General features: G+C 33.5%; 1 protein-coding gene across 6 annotated transcripts in view; it reads right to left on the bottom strand.

The window, feature by feature from the left end:
- The window catches only part of MBP (myelin basic protein), a 205,306-nt gene that overhangs the window by 84,486 nt on the left and 98,044 nt on the right, over nt 1–22,776 (bottom strand). For all 6 annotated transcript variants that reach the window (XR_007949367.1, XM_051970547.1, XM_051970546.1 and 3 more), the window contains exon 3: nt 11,556–11,649. Coding sequence is in view for 5 of the 6 variants with exons in the window: in XM_051970547.1 (XP_051826507.1) it covers nt 11,556–11,649 (94 nt within the window). In the remaining variant the exon portion in view is untranslated. The remainder of the gene's footprint in view (nt 1–11,555; nt 11,650–22,776) is intronic.

The following is a 22,776-nucleotide window of genomic DNA, read 5'->3' on the forward strand; positions in this document are numbered from 1 at the left end:
ATTCATGCTCCAAGGACCAGACCTTTAGTGGCCAGGCCCTCATTACAGTTGTTTTTATGGAAAGTAATAATGGACAGAGAAAGCACTTCTCTGCCTCAGTGACAGCACTAATCAAAATATTCTACAAACATATAAAATTCTGTTATAGGCTCATTTTACATACTGAAGCCAGTCTCACCAGTCTCCTTATTCATGGCATGCGGCCAAAATGCCTCTATAGTTTTTTTTTATGAGATAGTTTGGAGTAAAAAGAACTGGTTTTATATCTCAGCTCTGCTACTCACTTCTATTTCTGGGTTTCTGAAGAATCCCCATATCTCTGCATGCGTTACTTCTTCATCTGCAATATGAGGTATCTGAGCCAGAGGACCTATAGTCCTTTATAGCTCAGATCTTTTATTTGATAATGAGAGAATGTGTCTAGATATTTTTCTTTCCCATCAGTTTTTCTTAATTCACTAGACTTCCTTCAGAGAAGCCTGGGGAAAGAGAAAGTACCCTTAGAGAAAGCTAGTAGCAGTAGGTTACAAGATCAGCTGAACAAAAAAACCGAGGACTCTTAACCACAGAGATCCCACATGAAAAGCAGAGAAGGCTTTTAAAGCTCAGAAGTGCAAACCACTACTACTAAGCTAACTGCAAAGTTAAAGCTCAAGGCTTTTGGTTTGGTTCTGACAGGAGTTGGAGAAAAATAATTATCTTTAGAATGCAGAAGTATGCAGGAAGCTCTCCCAGACTAAGGAGAAGTTTAAAGATGGAAGTGAAATCAATTACTCAATGCTCTAAAAAGGCTGGTGGAAGATCCAAAGCTACCATTTCAAAACTAAGGTCTGAGCCAATGGCATGCTGCCCATAAAAATTTCGTTTGTCTTTTTGAAAAACACTAAGATCATTTTTGGATAGTTTCAGATTCCCCACCTGTTCCCATTTAAATCATACATGATTTAATTTAGAATGGCATATTATATGATATTCCTCCACAAACTTTGGGTGACTCAGATTCTGTAAATAATTTCAATATTTTTTTTCTAAATCCTTGTATCATACATTCCAAATAAGCAAACCAATATTATGTTAATCTTCCAATGTTTTCCTTACATATATATTTCAAATCTTGAAGAGACTGTTTTCTCTTTTAAGCATTCACAATCCTTTTGTTTCTTCTCTTTTCACTTTGCAGGAATATTTACCTATACATCATCTACACCATAGAATGGCTTCTGGAATATTCCTGCTTCTTTTATATTGCTTGTTTACCAATACATATTCTAACTTCATTACCAGTTCTCTTCTACTTCTACTTCTTTTATTCTTTACCCTGTTAACCATTTGTAATTGGCAGCACCAATATGAACTAATCCTCTCTTCCCTTCTTTTTCAGCTTATGCTTTTTCCATCCTCATCTTCTATGGAAAGTATATTGCTGACTTAAAAAAGGCAGAATGATGTTTCAGGAAGTAGTAAATGGCCCATCTTTGGAGGTTTTTAGACAGAAAATGAATGGGCACTTGTGGGAGATATTAAGGGGGTTCCTGATCAATTATGATTTGAGCGAGATAATCTTGGATTCTTTTCCCCATCCTCAAACCTTCTTTTCTTGTCTCCAGTTACATCTCCCATGCTGGCAGAGAGCCACAATCACTTTGCATAAAATCAGGTGTCATAAGGGCCTGGCCAGTGAGGGTCTGATTCTTAGACAGGTCTGGGGAAGTTTTGGTGAGCCAGCTTCTGTAAGAATGGGCTAATTCAGAATGAAGAGGCCCAAGTCCCCACTTCAGAGTAGGGGAAGGTATTTTTTTCTCATGAAAGGGTTCATCTTTTATAACTGTTGACAACTCTCTAGCGGGTTTCTCTCCATATAGTGTAACTGATGGATAGGAGCTCATTGGTTGTTATCTCCAGGTCTTTAGCAGTTCTTAGCTGTGTTCCCTTGTTACTGGGTGCTCAGAGGCTGCTGCTTCTCTCAAAGGGCTGGATTTTTTTTGAGGTTGTCATACAGCAAGGTAGAGAATGAGAAAATCTATCCTTAAAGAATATAATGTCCAAGATTTGTTCCAAAAGCCTGAGGATTCTGGAAAATTAGTCATATATAGGTAAGATTTCATTGCAACTCATGATATAAAAGAAATAAGCAAACTCAATTACTAGTACAGTTTGAATGACACAGAAAATGTCCATGGAAAAGGACAAGAGCACAAGAAGGGAGATGTGAGTGGTGGTGGAGCTTAGTATGCTAACAATATAAAAGACAGCATTCTTAGAGTGCTCTGCTGGGATAAGGACAAAGCTCTAAGGAACTGTATGCTTGTCACTACCAGGATATTTCTACATAAGCACCAATATATGGAATCAAAAATAATCCTTTTCACTTCTTTTTTCCTCATTCTAAAAAAGGGGGACAGGGAAGAAACATCACATTTTATTCTAAGTTGCATATATCCTCATTTGAATGAAACTTTGATGTAGTGGATAGAGGGCTGGCCTCAGAGTCAGAAAGCCCTGGATTCGAGTCCATCCTTGGATACCTTCTATCTTAATGATTCTGAGCAAATCACTTAACCTTTTAATTCCTGAGGTCAACCTCAGGAGTGTAAATTTCAGATAAGGTATTGACCTGTATAGAAAGAAGAAATTCTTTAGTAGAAGTTTTCTACACTAATGAAACCATGAGCCTGGAAAAACTGTCCATTTAAATATTAAAATATCATTAAGAAGATAATGACTTTCTAGAAATAGTTCTTATTTTAGAGATTTACAAGATACACACTTGAAAAATCAAATTTAATTTAGTATGAAAGCTTTTAAAGAATAAATGTTCAACTTTCAGCATATGTTTTTGTTTGAGACAAAAATCAAGCAATTTTTATTGTATTATTAAAACTAATTATTTGAATACATTTAAACCCTCAATTTATGAATGAGCTATATCCAAAACTTAATTTTTGCCAATCAATAAACATTTATTAAGCACCTTGTCTGTGTTAGGATCTGGGTTGTTAGTCAATTGGAACCGAGAATACATGTTATGAATAATAGCAGGTGATCCTAGATTCTTGAATACTATGACAATAGTACACATATTTTGGTAGGTAATACTGGAGAAATTTGAGCATATAATTTTTGATGCATTCTATAATTATTAATCCCGGAACCAAAATTGTAGAAGCTTTTTCTTAAAAAGCTAAATTCCAAATAATGACTTTATCCCTCCTAAGTAACTTATTAAAATATCTACCATGTTCTGATAGGCATAATGTCTTAAGGAGTTTTTTAACATGTGGGCTGAGACAGTTCATTTCCTTAAAATGTACTGAAACCATTCTTTGGACTAATTGCTTTGGGGCTAGGGTCTTCTGGCCACCTAAATACAAAAAAGTCAAGAGAACCGTTAGCTATTCACTGTGCTTGACTGATGGGACATAATGGACAATGGAAAAATCAGGGAGCTTCATATTGAATTAATATGCTATTTTGCCTGAAAATCTTTACTAAATATCTTTTCCTTTGCTATGTAAACATCCTTTTGTTAACCATCAGATGGACTATAAGTGTCTCATTTTGGCCCAATTTCAGATCTATACTAGAAGACTGGCTTGGTCAGCCCTGATTCCTAATACATGAACAAGATACTTTTCCTTTCTGAGCTTTAGTTTTCTAATATATGAAAAGCAGGGATATCTATATTATAAAACTTATCTCAAAGGATTCTTTCAAAGATCAAGTGAGATGACATAGACATATTTTACAAATTTAAATTGTATGTATATACAATTGCATGAATAGAATCTGTATGTATGTATGTAATCTATTATTATTTCTATTAGTATTGATGATAAGGAAGAAAGTGAACAGACAAAAAGGGTGACAGTATGCATCTATTAAGGGAACATTTACACCAATGAGATAATATATTCTTTTTTTTCCCTATATTCATCATCATCTTTATTTTTTTAAAATAACTTTTTATTGATAGAACCCATGCCAAGGTAGAGATAATATATTCTTGATGTCTTCAAATAAGAAATAGATATAGTACAATTTGTACCATATTTTAAAATTCCTTAAACATTTCCATATATATATTAGATCATTTAGGTAAGAACAAAGTAAGGTAGTAAATTCCTTTTCTTGTGACTTCCCTCAAGAGAGAAAAACCTTACTGAAATTAACTTTTCTTCCTTAGTCATGGAGGATAGATAATGGAGGTAGGACACAAGATTGAGGCTAAACTCAAGTCCTAAATTGATGGCATAACATGGTCTTATCCAGGGTTAACTATTGTTGAATAATGAATCCATCAATAAACATTTATTAAGGATCAGACATTATGCTAAATATTGATGTTACAAAAAAGAGGCTAAAAAAACCCCCAGTTACTGCACTTGAGGAGTTTCAATCTAATAGAGTAAATATAGAAAGCAAGCTATATTACAGAATAAATAGGAAGTAAGAGAAGGCACTGCAATTAAGAGGAGTTGGGGAAGACTTCCTATAAAAGATGGAATTTTATTAGGGATTTAAAAGAAACTATAGAGTCACTTGGCAGAATGGAGGAGGGAAAACATTTCAGAAAGGAGGTATAGTCAGAGAAAATACCTGGAGTCAAGAAATGGAGTCTTGTTTGTGGAACAGCAAGGAAGCCAATGTCACTAGATCAAAGAATATGTGTCAGGGAAATAAGAAAGCACATTATATTATGATGAACAAAGAGAGACTGAGATAAGCATAGAATCCATAAAAATCAAAGGGGCATAGAAGTGGAAGAAAGAATGTTTATCTAGTAGTCACTCTGACTACTCTCCTAGTTATTTCACAGGGGAATGGGGAAGAAACATGTAGTTCAGAGAGATTCTACTTGGTGAGATCCTGGCATCAAGAGTGCTCATAGTTACTGGGACCCAGAGGTAACAATGTTGTCTGATCACTTAGAGAATTGTCAACTCTGAACCCCTCTTCATAACACAGTATGGCTAGTTAATCCTTTGAGTGATGAATTTAAATGTATCTCCTTAATGCTCAAATTAATGATAAAAGGAAAAGGGATTTTATGATTCTCAGACATCAGCTATTCAGATTTTAGATACAAATTAAATTAAATGTACTACATTTTATAATCTAAGACAGTGACAGTTTTGTTTTCCTCCCAGTTTCTGATATTATAATGTCTTGGCAGTATTTATATGAAATGTAATTCCTAGTAAAAAAAAAATCTGATATTTTTTGATGATCTAGAGAACATGGGCGGTTAACTGTTTTTATTAAATTAACTTGAGAATTTTATTCTAGATATAGTTTAACTTATTTTGTGCATTAGATTTGGCTTTATATGAGTATCTATCTATATTAACCTATCAATTCCCACTATAATTTTGGGAATGATTCCACAAGAAAATAAATGTACAAGATGGTTCAAGTTTGCTTTTGTGTAAGTTCTTTATAAAAAAGATCACATGCATTTTTCTACGTATATTTATATGTATATACCTTGTGAAGCTGATATTATTAAATCTTACTTTGGAATCAGTAACAATTGGATTTTTAACCTAGATTCTCAGGTTCAAGTTAGACCATTTGCCTTTATTTCTATAAAACTTCTATGCTGTTCTCTATACACTATTATCCTCTTCCTCCTCCCTGATTTCAGATCCAAATCAGGCATAAAACTTTTTGAAAAAATTTTGTGTGTATTTTGTTTTATTTTAGCTATTTCCTGATATAATAACTTTCCAACCCTCATTGAACAGTCAAAAACAAAAACAAATAACTTTATAAGATCAATAGGCAAAGTGTCCATGTCTGACATTTTGCTTCTGTAGTCTCCTATATTATCCAACATAGGAGAATATATTTCATCATCTGTTTTGAAAGAAACTGATCATCAAAACATAATTCTTTAGAAAGACATGATTATATGATCATTAGAGAATTAAATCTAGACATTTCATTGTCTTGTTTGCTGTTATAGTAATAGGGCTATTGACTCACATTTAACTTTCAAGCTTTAGTTATGGAGAAATGGCAAGGTCCATTAGAACATATATTCCATAACTCAGTGCCCTTTAATTTATCCTCAATTTATATCTGAGTGAAATATTTGTAACTTCTGAAAATGATTTGCTAAACACCTGAAACTTGGTTATGAAGGAATCAGTCCCTGGCTCTTCAGAAAGTTGAGTCTAGAATGCCACAATATTTAGATATTTTAGAATAAACTATAAAAGAAACATTAATATCATTCCAAATTTATTTTTTAGTCAGTGCAGGGGGAAGACAGAAAAGTAGGTGAAAACAGCATCTGTTAAGTTGCAATGGATGTTGCAGTGAGAAAGAGCTTTAAGGCAGAAAGGTAGGGATTGATTTCTGGTAATGGACCAGCTGAAGTTTGAAGGGTACTTAATGACTGTGTTTCTGCATTTGTCTCCACATCTTTGATCATCATCATGGTGCATAGAGTGTACACATGTATGTGTGTGGTAGGAATTTCTGAGTGTCTCTATTAGTCCTGCATTCCATATACAGTGTGGACTAGGATTTAGGGAGTAGACAAGGATGTCATGTCTTGTCTACTGAATAGCACCATCTTAATGGATTTAGAATTACCATCCCTTATAGTGACTGCGTACATATATAGTATTTTTTTTTTAAAAAGAAAGCTGTACTTAAAAAAATACAAAGTTATTCTTATCTGTTTCATAGAGATTCTTTAAAGCACTAATTAAATGATAAATAATAAAAATATTTTTGTATGTTTCTTCTATTGCACAGAAGGTATTACCGTTTGTTGTGAAAGTTTATATCTTTTCTCTTTCTTCCAGCTCAGTGTGTGAGCAACCCAATAAACCAGAATATTTCAGTATCTTGTGTAACAGGAGAATGAAGCTTATCATTAATACGATAAATTTGTCCCCAATCAGTTTCAACCAAAATTGTCTTAAAATACAAAAAGTTACACTAAAAGAATATAAATAATTGCATTCCCATTGTTCCAGAATAATGCAATGATAAAAAATTCTATAATTCCTCTAATTGTACTTTTGCCCTTGAAGAATACATGAATGATTTATGGAGAGCACTGGCATATCGGTTTAGAGAGAACTGGAAGAGATCTCAGAAGATTATCTTGTGCAAATTCCATATTTTTAGATGAAGAAACTGCCTTAAGTCACACAGGTAGAAAACATGAAGAGCAAGATTTAAACCTAGATTCCCTAATTCTTATATGTTCTTACCATCATACCAGAATTACAAAGATGCTTCTTATATGAATCTAAATGGGAACACTGGTAAATAGTATGTGAGACACAAAACAATACATTCTTTCAGTTCTCAGCTTTGAAAGAAAAGTTGCTAACTACTTTAAGCAAGTTTTCTTGATGTATTGAAGAGACTAGTGATGCCCCCTGTTGGATACTCTGACATTCCTAGAAATGTGATTTTAAGAGTAATCAGATAGTACCGTAAGTTAGCATTACTTAGAATCATAGAATTTTAGAATTTTAGTTCTGAAAGGAGCTTTTGAGAGGAACTTCACTCCTTTCATTTTAGAGATGGGGAATGAAAGATTAGGCAAGTTAAAGGTGGTGAGGGTCACCAAATAGAGCTCATCGATTCACCTCTTAGCTTTTCTTTAGGTGATTAAAATGACTATAGAACACTGAGGAAATAAAAGAGTTGAAATAAAACACAAAATATAAAAAAGTTTGCATTTATATTACAAGTCTGAAAGTATGGGGACACTTTCCCCCCTTTAGAATCAGAGTCTTATATTATAAACTGCTTTACAAGTTGCAAGGATTTGGGTTTGTTAAACAATGTAACCAGTTATAGCAAAACAACACAGTTCTACAAAGTTTGGTAAAAACAAAACAAAACAAAACAAAACAAAACAATGTTACCCAAGGCTCCTTGGAGTAGTCAGTTTTTTTTTTTTCCTCTTGCTCTAATAGTTTAAAACAATATCGTGGTGTAAATGCAGTAATTTTTTTTGGGAGGGGGATGGGTGGGTTATATGTCAGAAAGAGCATATTTAAAGATATATAAGTGATTTTAAAATGGTTAGAAATACAAAAAATGTAAAAGAGAATTAAAAATAAATTGTCATCAATTGAATTGTATTGGCTATCAGAAAGTCACATAGGAAGGTTTCTTGGTTTGGCTGCATATTTTGAATTCAGATATTCATTATGTATTTCAGCATCCTATGAAGCTAATTTTCACTAATTCCTTTGGTTAACATTTTATATATTTCACCTGATTGCCAACTTTTCTCTACCTTTCACTTATACAGTAGAGTATTTTCTGGTTTTGATATTTATAGATCCATGACAAATATATAAGAATAATTATTACTATTTCATTCTAAGGGTATGTACATTTTTCCTTTTGAAAGTGGAACTGTTTCTTGTTCAGTCTTGTCTGATTCTTTGTAACCCCTTGGATTGTACTGTCCATGGGATTTTCTTATCTAAAATACATTTCTCTTTCTAGTAGATTAAAGGACACAGAAGTTAAGTGAGAATAGGTTCACAGGGAAACAAGGTCACACAGCTAATAAGTGTCAGAGGTTGACTGCAAGCCTAGTACTCCATCCATTGTATCACCTAGCTGCGCAGAGATGTAGAGTATAATGGACAAAAAAACTGAATTTGGAATCAGAGGTTCTTTCTCTGAATCCCAGGACAGCTCTGTTACTTGCTACTTAGGTATTCATTTCAAATTTGAGTTTCATCATCTCAAAATGAGACAGTTGAACTAAGATTTCCTACAAACTGTGAAATTCTGGTTAAGTGTTCACTGAACTGCTACCTGTCTCATTATTCTCAACTGTAAGATGGGAATAATAATGACATCTCTATTCCAAAGTTCTTGTGAGGACTAAGTCAGATATATATGTGTATGTGTGTATACATATACATAAAACATACATATCTGTATCTCTAAGTAAAGCTACAGAGATATAGATATTAACATGTCAATAAATATCTATATCTATCTACAAATAATGAAATGAATTACTTGCCTATTCTGTAAAGTTCTCAGCACTGTGCCAAGTGTATAGTATGAGTTTGATAGATGAGTTTATTCCCTTTTTCCCTAATGGGTAGATTAAAAAAGGACTCCAATGTTAGTAAACTGAATATCTGGGAAGAATGTGGTGCCATTCCATGATAGAGAGGTTATATCCTGTCACATGAAATGCAGAGTTCCTACAAGGTTTTCTTCTGTTCTAAGTCATACTCAATTATGTATAAGTCAGGTAGATCTACAAAAAGGGTTACTGGGGAAGGGGAAAAATGCTGTTTAGAAGGGGCTAATTTAAAGAGCATTTCAATTGGCTGTGCTTCCCAAGAATCTGCAACAGTAAAAGAAATGGTAGAAGTAAGCTTCTGGTATTGTTTGCCCTGAAGAAGTAATGTGTCTTAAATACACTGGGTCCCCAATTTTGAAGTTCATTTAAATATTCTGATAAGGATGATAATAGCCAATCTCAAGCATTTATAGTGTTTTAAAGTTTGCAAAGAACAAGCCCTATGGCTATCTCTCATTTGATTTTCACAGCAACCTTATGAAGTAGGTGCTTATTATTATTCTTTTTTCCCCTTTTTAGAAATGAGGATCTTAAGGCCTCACAACTAGTGAATATTTCGGAAAAGACTTGAAGTCATGTCTTACTGATTTCAAATTCAGTATTCTATTCATTGTACCACCTATTTGCTTCTGTGAGATCCTGTGTGTTGAATTTTCATCCCAGAAAAGTTAACAACTGTTTGGAGGCTTATTAAGCACTATTTCATTTATCTAAATGAATGAAAAGTCAGTCATTAGAACAGAATCTATGCTTCCCATCAATTCTTTCAGACAGATTGTCAATAGTCAATAAACATTCATTAAGCACCTACTATGTTTCAGGCAATGTGTTCTGAAACAATCCTCATACCTTCTAACTGTCAAAAGTCAATATTCAATCAAAGGTAAGAATGAATTTCCTTGAACGATGAGAGATTGGCTAAAGTTATAAAATCACTTTTGCTCATAATGTATAAAACTGAATGAGCTGTATCTACCCTTTGCTGTTTCTTATTTATAACTTACGGAAATATCATAAAAGTTCATCTCTAAGCCGTTGGATAGATAAATATTGAGGAAAAAAATCTAGAGAACTTAAATCATAAATAGAGTTGATTTTAAAGTTCATAAAGTCTGTAAAAATTCCATTCAGTTCACAAAATGTGATTTGAACCTGTTGTTCCTTACCAAATACTGTAATAACTTCCAGACTTTTCTCCTTCCTTCAGCTCTCCTTCCTCATATCATTAATAACAGCCGACATTTCTATAGCTCTTAAAGGCTTGCAGAATATTTTATTCCCATTATCTCATTTGATCTTTATAACAAAGTAAGGTGGATACAGTACTCATTATTATTCCAATTTTACAGCTGAGAAAACTTAAGCTCAGAAAGGTCCTTCCCTAATCACAACTAGTATATTTTGGATATGGGATCTGAAGCCAAAGCTCTCCTCAACTTTAGTTCTTTTTCCATTAAATTCACTTCTTCTAGAGTAAAAGGACATAAATCTATACACAGCAAATTGTTTTCAGAATTATTATTATGGATATCAATAAAGAGCAAATAAAAATCATACATGTTTGTACTGTGTTTTATACTCACTATCTGATTTCTATTAGTCATCTACATTTCAATCTAGTTTTGAGTTTGGGGTTAGTGTTTATTTTCACAGGGGTCTTAAAATAATGAAAAATTGAACAAAAATCTTCTCCAAGGAAAGGAAAGATGGGCAGGGAGGAGGGAAATAAAAGAGTAAATAGAGAAAGAAGGGATCCTAGGAGCTTCCCATCTTAATCTGGACTGGTAAGAAATTTAGTACAAAAGAATAATTTTAATAAACAAATAACGAGAAAGAAGGAGAGGAACAAGGACTTATAGGGTATTTGCCCAACAGGAAGGTAATATGTAGATATTCAAAAAATTAGACTGAATTTGGTTAAAGAAAAGGAGACTTTAGTTACTTTAGCCTGTAACCTATTTCCATTCACTCATTATTCTGATAACATCTAAATGTTTTAGGTTTTAAGAACTACACAATTTTTTTTTTTTTTTTTACTGTAGAGGGAAAATAATTTACCTGTTAAATTGCTTCTGATTTTTTTTTTTTTTTCATAAGGAAAAGTTAAAGTTAACAAAAATGAAACAAAACACTCTTTGGTGTTTTCATTTCTTCATTTCCTCATTTTTATGGGAACTATTAGTTTTTTCTCAATAACCAACAAATCCCTATACTATAGACAATCATGTTCAGAAAAACAGAATTACAACTACCACAAAAATCAAAACAAAACAAATAAATCCCTCCAAGTTCACTAAATTATCTTGATAAATATAGTTTTGTCTTTCTTTGGGTATACATAGTACTCTATACATAATATTATCAGGCATTTTAAAATACATAATAAATGAGAGTATATGCAAATGTACACTTATGATATGCATATATTCAAAATGCAACCTCCATTTTCATGTCTTGGAGTACGTACCAAACACATCATTGTCTTCGGGGGTTTCCTGAGGAAGTTCTTCAGTTATAGTGGTTTTCTTATTTTCTGTTTGTCCCACATTCATTTCAGCATCCTGTAATAGAAAATTATATCTTGAGATATTTGATTTAATGGCTATAATCTTTTACCCTCATGAAGTGAAGCTCAAAACTCATTTATACTTTATTTTGTGTGATAACCAGTATACTTTCTTCTGCAAAATCATAGAGGACATCTAGTCCGACCTCCTGATTTAAAAATGAAGAAGGTGAAAGTTAGAAAGGTTATTATTCATTCAAAGTCACACAGATAAAAGTTTTGCAATACCAAATGAAATGCTCTTCCATAGTAGCAGCTTCTCCAAAAGATACTACTTTAAAAATGTTCATAAAGCAGATATTTAGATATACTTCTATAGATTGATATTCATTTATACATAGGGATTACAGATGCCTGAAGACCTCTACGATTTCCATCCTGTGAGTGATCTCTGTTGTTCTTATTGTTCAGTCTGATTTTTTGGACCCCAAAGATATAAGGTTTTCTTGGCAAAGATATTGGAATGATTTACCAGTTCTTCCTCCTGTGGATTAAGGTAAATACTTGCCCATAGTCATTCTGCTAATGAGCATCCAAGGCCAGATTTGGAGGTCCTCCTGACTCCAGGCCCAGTACTCTATCCACTGAGCTAAATGATGACTAGCAAGGTAGAAAAAGGTAGATGAGTTGTAGATATTTCAGTTCACAGGCAGGAGGAAATAAGAGAGAAGGAAAAAAATAAAAAAGGAATAAAGAAAAGAAATAAGGAAAAACACTAATATGGATCATCTAATATGTGTACAAAATGTTTGAGTGTATTTGTTAAGTCTTTTTGTTATAGTAATTGACAAAGATCTTGGGGCTTTTTGGAGTGGTGGTGGGATATATGATGTCAGGAAATGAGCTTCACATATACTCTTTACTTTCTACTAAGATTTTTCTCTTTTGTTGTAAATCATCAAATTATCCATCTTCAGTCACTTACTAGCAGAATAATCATATGTGAAGAATTGTATATCTCTGTAAAGTAGAGATATCAATATTTATGTCAATAACTTCACAGAGTTCTGAGGATAGCGCTCTTCAAATCTTAAAACTATATAAAGACAATTAAATGTGCTTCATAGAGCTAAATAAAAGAAGACTAATGGTATTGGTTTTAACTTTATACAACCTAAGCAAGGTATGGACATAGTCAGAAATATTGATATATCACTCAAATGGATCTAAGACAAACCATGCTTATCAATTTTATAAATTTAAAGTAATAAAAGATTTTTAGAGGCCATTAAGTTCATCCTCTTTTTTTTTCTCTCACAGATGAAGAAACTGAGGTACAAAGGTTAAGTGAATAATTCAGCTTGTGAGTGTTTGAAGCAGTATTTCAACAATTTCTTAACTCTGAATGCAGTATCTTATCCCAGGTCTTCTTAAACTTCTTCCATTCATGACTCCTTTTTGCTCGAGAAACTTTTATGCATTTCCAGGTATACTGGTTTATAAAAATAGATACATAAATCAAACATTGGCATATAAAATAGATATAGAAATCATTTATTGATAATAAATCATAAATAAATATCTTTTTAAAAATTCTTTGGTATATACATATATAATTTTACTAATTATTTAAAACAAAAGAAAATTTACATACTAATGAGATTGATGTGCTTTTTAATTTTTACATAAAGAATTAAATCTTGGAGGAATATCTGTTGCCAAATTTTTTGTGACCCTCACATTTAGTTATCTGGCCCTTTTTGGGGTTGCAACCCACAATTTAAGAAGCTTTGTCCTATCTGATGGAAAGTGGTAAGTACACAAGACTCCTGATACAGAGAGAAGTTTCCATTTTTTTGGTAACTTTTTATTTTCCTGCTCCTAATTCTATTCGTTGTCACCATTTTACACATTCTTGAAACACTAAACACTTAACTATAGATGGTAATAAATGATGATACACGAAAAAAAAAGACTGAAAAATTAGCTTCCTCAGTCAGCAAATCAATGACCAAAGTGTTTGATGGAGTACAATATGGTAAATACAATACTTGCTTTTGAAAACCAACACTTCAATGCAGTCATCCTATGAACTTGCTATATCTATATAAAGAACACATTTTCAAATGCAAAATGCTAGATTTAAAATTAAAACAATGTGTTTAACTACAATGTACTTTCAGGAGCAAAGGGTTTTTGAAAAAAGGCTTTCTGAATATAGTCAAAGTTCAAATCTCTAGCAGTATTTCATCTATTTATTGAGTGGACTACATGGATAAGGATTTCCTTTTGAGAAATATGATGGTGGTTAAGTAGATGGAATACTGAGCTTGGTGTCAAGTTAATTCTAGCTCTGCTTTTTAGCTTTTTAGCAGGTTATGTGACTTTTAGTTCATATAATGTCTTTAAGTCTTAGTCTTGACACCTTTAAAATGAGGGCTAATACTGCGTGATATGTTATTGTGGTCTTCTGAGGTGGGGTTAGTGAGTTGAGGCCTTTTAAGCTATTACTACTGTGATCTGTTTCATAATGTCTGATGTGTAGTTTTAGAAATTCATCCTTATTAAGTATACACACGAAAGCATAGTTTTTCAGCTAACACAGAAGAAATGAAACTTTTGATCAAGTGATGGAGCTCCAGAGCCATAGCTATTACTAAGAAGCTATTTACTATCTGAGAGACATTCAGAGCATGAAACAACTAAAGATCTTAGTTCCTAGTCAATTCTCTCTGAAGATTAGCCTGCATTGGCCAAATGCCCAATTAACATTCTGTTATCTCACAAAAGTACTTTGTGGAGATGGAGGTACAAGATAAGTTTACTGGTGTTCACTAGACTGCGCCAGAATACCTGTCATGTGACAAGGGTAAATGATCTATAAAGTTCAAAGGGCACTAAAAATTCACTTTACATTAGCATATGTATAAACTAAAAGTTACTTTTAGAGATTAATATCTATTATTATATATTAATACATTATTATTAATATGAATACATGATATATTAACATAATATATATTAATCTCTAAAAGTAACCTTGCGTTTCTATGACAATTTTCTAGAGAGAAGATAATATAAAACTAAATAAAGGATCTAGACCCAATTCATGGCACCATCTAGCCTGAGACAAGAGGATCTGAGTTTAAATCCAACTTTAGACACTCAAACTGTGTGACTCTGGACAAGTCATTTAGCCCAGGTTACCTAGCAAAAAACCTAAAAGGTATGGTTTTAAAAGGGTGCTTAACTATCTCTTGTGGCACTCTAAAATACTTAGCCATAGGAAACATTTGGACTGTTTTCAAAGTGAGGAGAAACTCACTTTGTTAGAAACCCAGCAGCAGTGCGATCTAGTAGGAAACTGCAGTTCTTAAAATTTCAATAAAAGTCATCAGAGAAACAATTCCAACAAGGCTGTATTCAAAACCTAGTTTCAGTGTTAAAAAAAACAAAAACATTCATCATCATTTTACACTTCTCCCCCAAGTGTCTCCTTTTTCCAATACACCTTTCACAGAGAAGCCAACATGATAGTTCTAAAGTACAGGTCTGCCCAAGTCACTCCTGTGCAATAAACTCCAGCAATCTCACAGTAGCTTCCAGAATCAGATAAAAACCTCTCTGCTTGCCATTTACAATCTTTTACAACTTTGCTCCAACTCAACCTTTCTAGGATAATTATAAATCAGACACTCCATGATCCAGGCAACTATTCTTTGCTGTTTATCACATATAGCACCTCATTTCCCATCTCCATGTCTTTGTCCTGGCTATTCCACCTTATGCCAGAATACATTTCCTTGTTAGGTCCTTAAAAATTCCAAGCTTACTTCAAAAACTAAGTTCAAACAGCACCTCCTACATAATAAGAATGTTCACAATCTCTCCAGCCTCCTTCCTGCAATTACCTCGTTTTTACTCAGTATATATTTCACATATAATTGTGTAAATGCATACAGATTCATTCCCCTGGAAATGCAAAATCCCTGAAAGCACAGGCTGTTTCAATTTGGTTTTTGTATTCCTACTTCTGAGCACATGGAGGAGCACATAGTAGGCACTTAAATATCTGCTGATGGGCTGGTGGATTGAGGTAGTGAAAATATTATCTCCATTTTTAAAATGGGAACAATATGGCTCAGAAAGATTCATTGATTTGCTTATGGTCACAGAGCTAATGAATGTTCTTTCTGGCATATCCAAACAAACCCAATTCTTCTGATTCTACATCTGGTCATCTTTCTTACATCACAGTGCTCTATCAATAGCAATACTAAAATATGTCTATAGAAATTAAATGATCTCACTTATATAATGAGAAAGAAAAGAGAATAAGCATTTATATAATGACTGCCATGTTCCAGGTAGTATGGTAAGCACTTTTTATAATTATTATCTCATTTGATCCTCATAAAATAAATGCTTAGGGTCATGCAACTAGTCAATGTCTGAGGCTAGATTTGAACCCAGTGCTTCCTGACTCCAGGTCTTGTGCTCTATCCACTGTACCAACCTAACTAAAGGAAAATGACCTGATTTTTAATAAATATGCTGGATTTGTACCTTTACTGTGAAATGAGAGGTTGTGCTTTGTTTTCCAATCTTAATTCTGATTCTGTGAAGTAGCAAAGAAACATGGGATTAGGCTAGAGATAGAAAAACTGAGAATGTCATTTCCATTCATTGCTCAGTGTTAGGTGAACAGCAAGACAACAGAGAAGGAGGGATAGATGCACAGGTTTAAGAGGGACACAGAAAGAAAGACACTTGAAATCTAGGAATTAAAGAAGTATAGAGAATCTCAGAATGGAGCCTATTATGTCTTCCTGCCTGAGGACATTTCCAGATAACCTGTTTTTTCCATCAGAGAAGAAGATGGTAGGGCTTGATAAGAGCCTAACATCATTTTAGTTTATCAGAAAGCATTATGAGGTCCCCGCTTTGAAAGCGGGGGAAAGTAATTAAAAAAAATCAAACCAAAGAGAAAAATATTCTGAGGTGGCACAGGGCGATTAAAGCCAGTTCTAAGAGATTGGTGAGTGGAATAATGTGATAGAGGAGAAGGAGAAAGCAAATAAAAACTGCACCACTTGAATCTTTACTATAAATTCAGAAATTTTTGCCATGAAAGATGATTCTAGCCATTGGGCAGCAGCATATCAACACTGCTGATCCATAGTATTTGATACAATTCACCAAATATTTGTTGTGTCAATTAAGTACAAGGTTCCAAGGTAGGGGCCAAGGTCAGTCCTGGACCTACAAGAGATTACAAACTGATGGAGGAGAGGAAATAGTGATATGAATAAAACATCAGACTGACCTTGAAATTTTTTTTTAGCTATTGACATTCATCCTATGACTGATATGAATTATAATAAGGCAAGTGCATGGGAGAAGAAAGTATCAGGATAGGTCAGAGGATAAGGAGATTAATTTTGGCTGTGGCATATCTTCTGGAGGAAAGGAAAGGTAAATCAGGAAAGGTTTTTCTTTCTTTCTTTTTTTCTTTTTTTTGAAGAGGAAGTAATCTAAGTTAGGTTTTGAATGCCAAAAAAAAAAAAAAGTTATAAAAAGAAAGAAAGAAAGTGAGTGCATTCCTTTTTGAACTAAAACATACAGTAAAATAGAGTTGGCCAACGTTTAGACTATGTGAAAGGGAAGTAGTAGGCTATCCTTTAAATAAGGAACCAAAAATAGATTTGAATCATATTGCAGAAGATCTAAAAAACAGATTAAGAAGAAGAATGATTTCAATCTGCATACAAGCAGGAGCAAATTGAAGATTTAGAAAAGAATGATGTGATGAGAGTAGAGTATTAGGAAGATTAGGAGATTACTGTCATGATGTAGAATAAGATTTGGAAACACAAGTTAAAGGAATCCTATTATCAGTCCCCAAAGATACTGATTGCTAAACAGCTAGGTCAACACTGGACCCAGAATCAGGAAAGCTGACTCTGACCTTACTTACTCCTGCCTCTGACTCTTACTTGTGTGTAACCCTAAGGAAATAAATTTGCATTTCTGTGCCTCAGTTTCCTTATCTATAAAATGGGGATAATAATAGCAGCTAATCTGGTAGAGTTATTGAGATAATTAAATGAAATAATCAAAATGAGATAATCAAATCAAAATGGAGCATTTGCAAAGTACTTTACAAACTTGGAGTGAAATGTAAATGCCAGCTAGCTTACTGGTTTGTGGTTCTCTGCTGATAAATGCTTATAAAAGTAAATGAATATTTTCTAAAGGATTCTTGTTATTACCTCTCACATGAACTCTAATATCCTATTTTTAACCACCTTTTGAGATTTCTATCCATATGTTCTATCATCATCTGAAAGTCAACATATCCAAAATGGCTCTCATTATATTCTTCCCTAAAACCTCCCTTCCTCCAAAATTTCTTATTTCTATTTAAGGAATCAACTATCTTCCCAGGGACCAAGGTGTTTAATAAATGTCTGTTGAAATGAATTTTCATGCTACATTTGAGATACTACTTTTAGGTTGGCTATTTGCTGTAACACATTCAGAAGAAGAAAGATGGATGATTAAAGAACTAGAAATCGTAGCATTTGAGGAAGATTTCCTGTAAGAGTGTAATAACTTTGTTTATTCTTTGAAAAAAAGAGAGAAATAAGCCAGCTATATTTGGGAATATTACCAGACCCTTTTGATTAAGTGATAAAGTAGATTCTATCACAGGGTTACTTAGCTCATTCTTAGGCAGCCAAGGTGATTTATAGTGCATTAGGCCACAACTTTGTACAAGGTCTAGCACATGGTAGACAATAAATGTTTATTGAGATTTACTGAAATCAGGAAGAGATGAGTTCAAATCCAGCCTCAGATACTTGCCATCTGTGTGACCTTGGGAATATAATTTGGCCTCTGTCAGTCTCAGTTCTCATATCTATAAATTAAGGCTAATAATAGCACTTATCTCTCCAGGTTTTTGGGAGAATCAAATAAACTAATGGTTGTAAAGTGTTTTGCAAATTTTAAAGCATTATATTCATTTCAGCTGTATCTGAATCTCCATGATCCCATTTGAGGTTTTCTTGGCAGGGATACTGGAATGGTTTGCCATTTTTTTCTCCAGCTGAGGAAACTGAGGCAAACAGAATGAAGTGATTTGCTCAGGGTCACACAGTAAGTATCTGAGACCAGATTTGAACTCAGGAAGGTGAGTCTTCATATGACTCTAAGACTGGCACTCTGTGCACTGTGCTACATAGATGCCCAAAAGTACTATACAAAAGCAAATGTTACTGTTGTTGTTGTTATTATTATTACCTTGGGCTTAAATAGGAAACACTTTGACAATATACCTGATAAAAGTATGATCATCTAGTCTTTGTTTAAATATATTCAGTAAAATTGTCACCTGAGGAAGTCAGTTTCATTTTTGGATAACTTATGGATATTAAAAACTTTCTTCTTACAATAAGTAAATACATCACACCCAAATTTGCCTCCCCAAATCTTTTACCCACTATTCCTCATTCTATTTCTTGAGCCAAGCAGAAGACTCTATTGTTGCTTCCATCTGATAACCCTTCAAAAACTTGAAAGCAGCTATCAAATCTCCCCTTAGTTTTCTCTCCGCTAGATTAAATGTCCATTTCCTTCAACTAATATAGCAGGATCTTTCAGACATTTGCTATCCTGTATGACTTCCCCTGGATGCATTACAGCTTATGAATGGGCTGCATCAATATTTCCAGACAATATAGACAACAGAATGGCTCTTGTCAATAATATCTGTAGTAATGCCATCTAGAAGGATTTGGCCTGTTCCACATATCCTATACGACTTCAGAGAACAGAATTAGGAACAATGAGTAAAAATTAAAAAGGCAAAATCTTTGGACTCAATGTGAAAGGCTTATTCTGTGAGCTCTGGGTCTCTCGGGCATAGTATAGATTCTTGTACTGAATTTGAAAACATGACCTCAAAAGTATATTCCAGTTCAAAGATTTTATGACATTAAGTAAGAAAAGCATATACTTCTTGGGGGGAGGAAAGGTGCTAGCTGGCTTTGGATATTTGAAACTTTCTCAGTATATAAATTATATATGGTTCCTGGGAGAATTAAACTCTTTTTCATTTATATGAACATAAATTTACCTAAAATAATATGAGGACGAGGTAAGAGACTCCCTAGGGAAGGAATAATCAAGTTCCTTTATAAATTCCTTACAGTACCGATAGCAATAATTAGAAGCATTCTATAAATAAATAAATATATTAATTCCTTTGAGATTCAATTGATTTTTTCCATTATAAGTCATTCTGACATTTCCTCACAATATTCAATAGAGTGAAGAAAAAAAGCAAATGTATTACAAAATTAATAAAGATTTCTTATATATATATACATAAAATAGTCTTTATCATCACACACATTTTTCTTAACTGGATGAAAATTTTTTGTTCTGCCATATACTTATATGTTCTTTTCATTCAGCATACTGACATCTTAAACCACTTGACAATATTTTCATCTTGCCAAAATTCTTTTATTACAGTGTGTAGGCAAATGGTTAGAATGATCAGATCAAAGGAATGGCTTGCTTTTATTTCTGAATCATCTGGAAACAGTCTGTTCACTGGCAAATGGCAGGAAGACAAGAAAGGAAACTTAGAAAAAGATGTAAAAATGAAATAATTAGAGGAAAAAATTTCTCAAGGCAAACTGATAAAACTTGAATTCACATTCTAGGGATATTCAAGAAATGCAAGAGAAAATGCAAGAGATGTAGTAGTTCACAATATTTGTGGTGATGCTATACCAGAGATTGAAAAATACATTGTCAAAGTTAGGCACTTCTTGACCACCAGGACTTTAAAGTTGAATATGGGGGGATAGTAGCTTTCAAATAATACAGAATCTATGAGAGAAATGCCAAGGACCAAGACAGGATAATAATCATTGTACATGCAATATGTATTGCTAGCTACAATAAAGACAAGAGTGGAAGCTTCTGCTGACAGTTTAGAGAAATATGGGATACTTGTTTCAGTCAATGATGTTAATTCAAGAAAGTCTTCTTCAGGAGACTGATAGTGAATGGTAAATGAAAAGAGGCAAATGACTTAGTTCATCAGAGCAAAGTTTAGTGATTTCTTAAATTATATGTGAAATAACTTGGAAATAGACTTGGATGTTAAAGAAGTGTAATTAAGTGTAAAAAGGGGTAAAAAAAGGAAGCTTAACTATAAGAATTAAAGGTAGAGGTGAGGATAGAATATAATGTGACAGAAAGCATATCTTGTATAGGGGAAGAAACTTCAAAGACTTGATTGTTACTATGGTCATTTACAATCTGTGTAGAAGATGATAGAAAATTTGTTGTGACTAATGTCAAGAAATACACATAGTACATATGATATCTAGTATAGCATAAAACAGTTGGAAGAAAAAACTTGGACAAAAGAATATTACATTACTAGGCATCAGGTAATCAAAGTTTGAAAAGGGAAAAGAGAAAGCTATATTTAGTGAATATTTGTCAGGAGACATCAAAGAAAAGACCAAGAAACTATAACGCTGGTCTTATGATCTTGTACTTAGTAGGTGTAGGCACAGATGGCACTGGCCCCATAATGAAGATCATATCTAGGAAAGTTTCCATATTCTAAGCAGGGGTCCTTAAACTAACGCCCGTGGGCCGGATGCAGCAGCTGAGGACATTTATCCCCCTCACCCAGGGTTATGAAGTTTCTTTTAAAGGCCCACAAAACAAAGTTTTGTTTTTACTACAGTCCGGCCCTCCACCAGTCTGAGGGACAGTGAACTGACCCCCTATTTAAAATGTTTGAGGACCCCTGCGAATTGAAACACAATAAGCTCTAATTTCTATTCCAGAAATTATGTTATAATCATAATATAGTTAATATTTATTTGACTTTTGAGAAAATTAAGCTAAATATTTTTTCCCCTAATAACTGAATGTAAATACTCAATGATTCTTAATGTTGATCCCAAGTTTTCCTGGATCCTTTCTTTCTTCTGCCAGAGAATAAGCAGAAATATCAATCAGTTTATACCTAATTCAAGTAATATACTCATCTATTGAATTGCATTACATTATCACTTCTGAATCAGGAGACCTGCTGCTTCTGCCGCAGCTGAAGTCCGACTCATTATAACTAATCATGAAGGATTAGAATCAGATTTTCTAATGGCATCACGCAACTATGTACTAGTCAGAGACTCCATTTGAGAAGCAATAGCAACTTACCAACTGTGAAAGTATTATGCATGCTGACAAAAAACATATGCCAACTAAACACTTTCTTCTACAATTTACTCATGAGTATAAGCTGGCATACTATCAATCATTCATACCCAAATACTGCCACAGATTTGTGCTCTCACCAATGTTTGCATTCCTTCCCACAATGCAACTCACATTCCTGTCTCTCCTCTATGACTTCTGCCTCTAACTTCTATAAATTTGCCAAAGCATCTCAGCCCAATCTAATGGGAGCTCTTCTCATGTTCTACTGTCATAGCGTGGACTAATCAGAATGAATAATGAATATATGATTATTCAGTCTATATAGAGGCAATGCCAGAAGATGAAATAAGATATTCTTAATGTGACAGTAAGTAGCCCTATATGTTTATACAGATAATTTTTAGTGATTAAATTCACATTCTCTAAGCATGAGTTATTGTCAGTGACTGGGAAAGGAGCCAGGATGAAATTCTGAAAATAGAGTCATTTTTCTTATTCACAGAATACTTTTTTCATTCAAACTAGGGAGAGGGTAAGAAATTTGACTTGCAGGATTATGGCTGTGGCAAAATAGCTGACATTTAAGTTTAAACCCCATCCCATCACTGTGAATAGGTATTACAGGTATTATTTTTGAAGCTCAACAAGCAATAAATGATTTATCTATGGTAAGAGTCAAGCCAGGATTAAAACTCTGATGTTTCCTCATTTCAAATTTAACATGCTTTCATTTATACAGTATGTGTGTGTATTAGTGTCAGGTCTGGAGTAAAGAAGAGTCATCTTACTGATTTCTTATCTGGCCTCACATAATGTGTGACCCTGGACAAGTCACGTAACCCTATTTATCTCAGATTCCTCACCTGTAAATGAGATAGAGATAGATATGGCAAACCATTCCAGTATCTTTGCTAAGGAAAATCTT

This window comes from Antechinus flavipes, chromosome 1 (assembly GCF_016432865.1).
Source record: "Antechinus flavipes isolate AdamAnt ecotype Samford, QLD, Australia chromosome 1, AdamAnt_v2, whole genome shotgun sequence".
In the NCBI taxonomy this organism is placed as follows: Eukaryota; Metazoa; Chordata; class Mammalia; order Dasyuromorphia; family Dasyuridae; genus Antechinus; species Antechinus flavipes.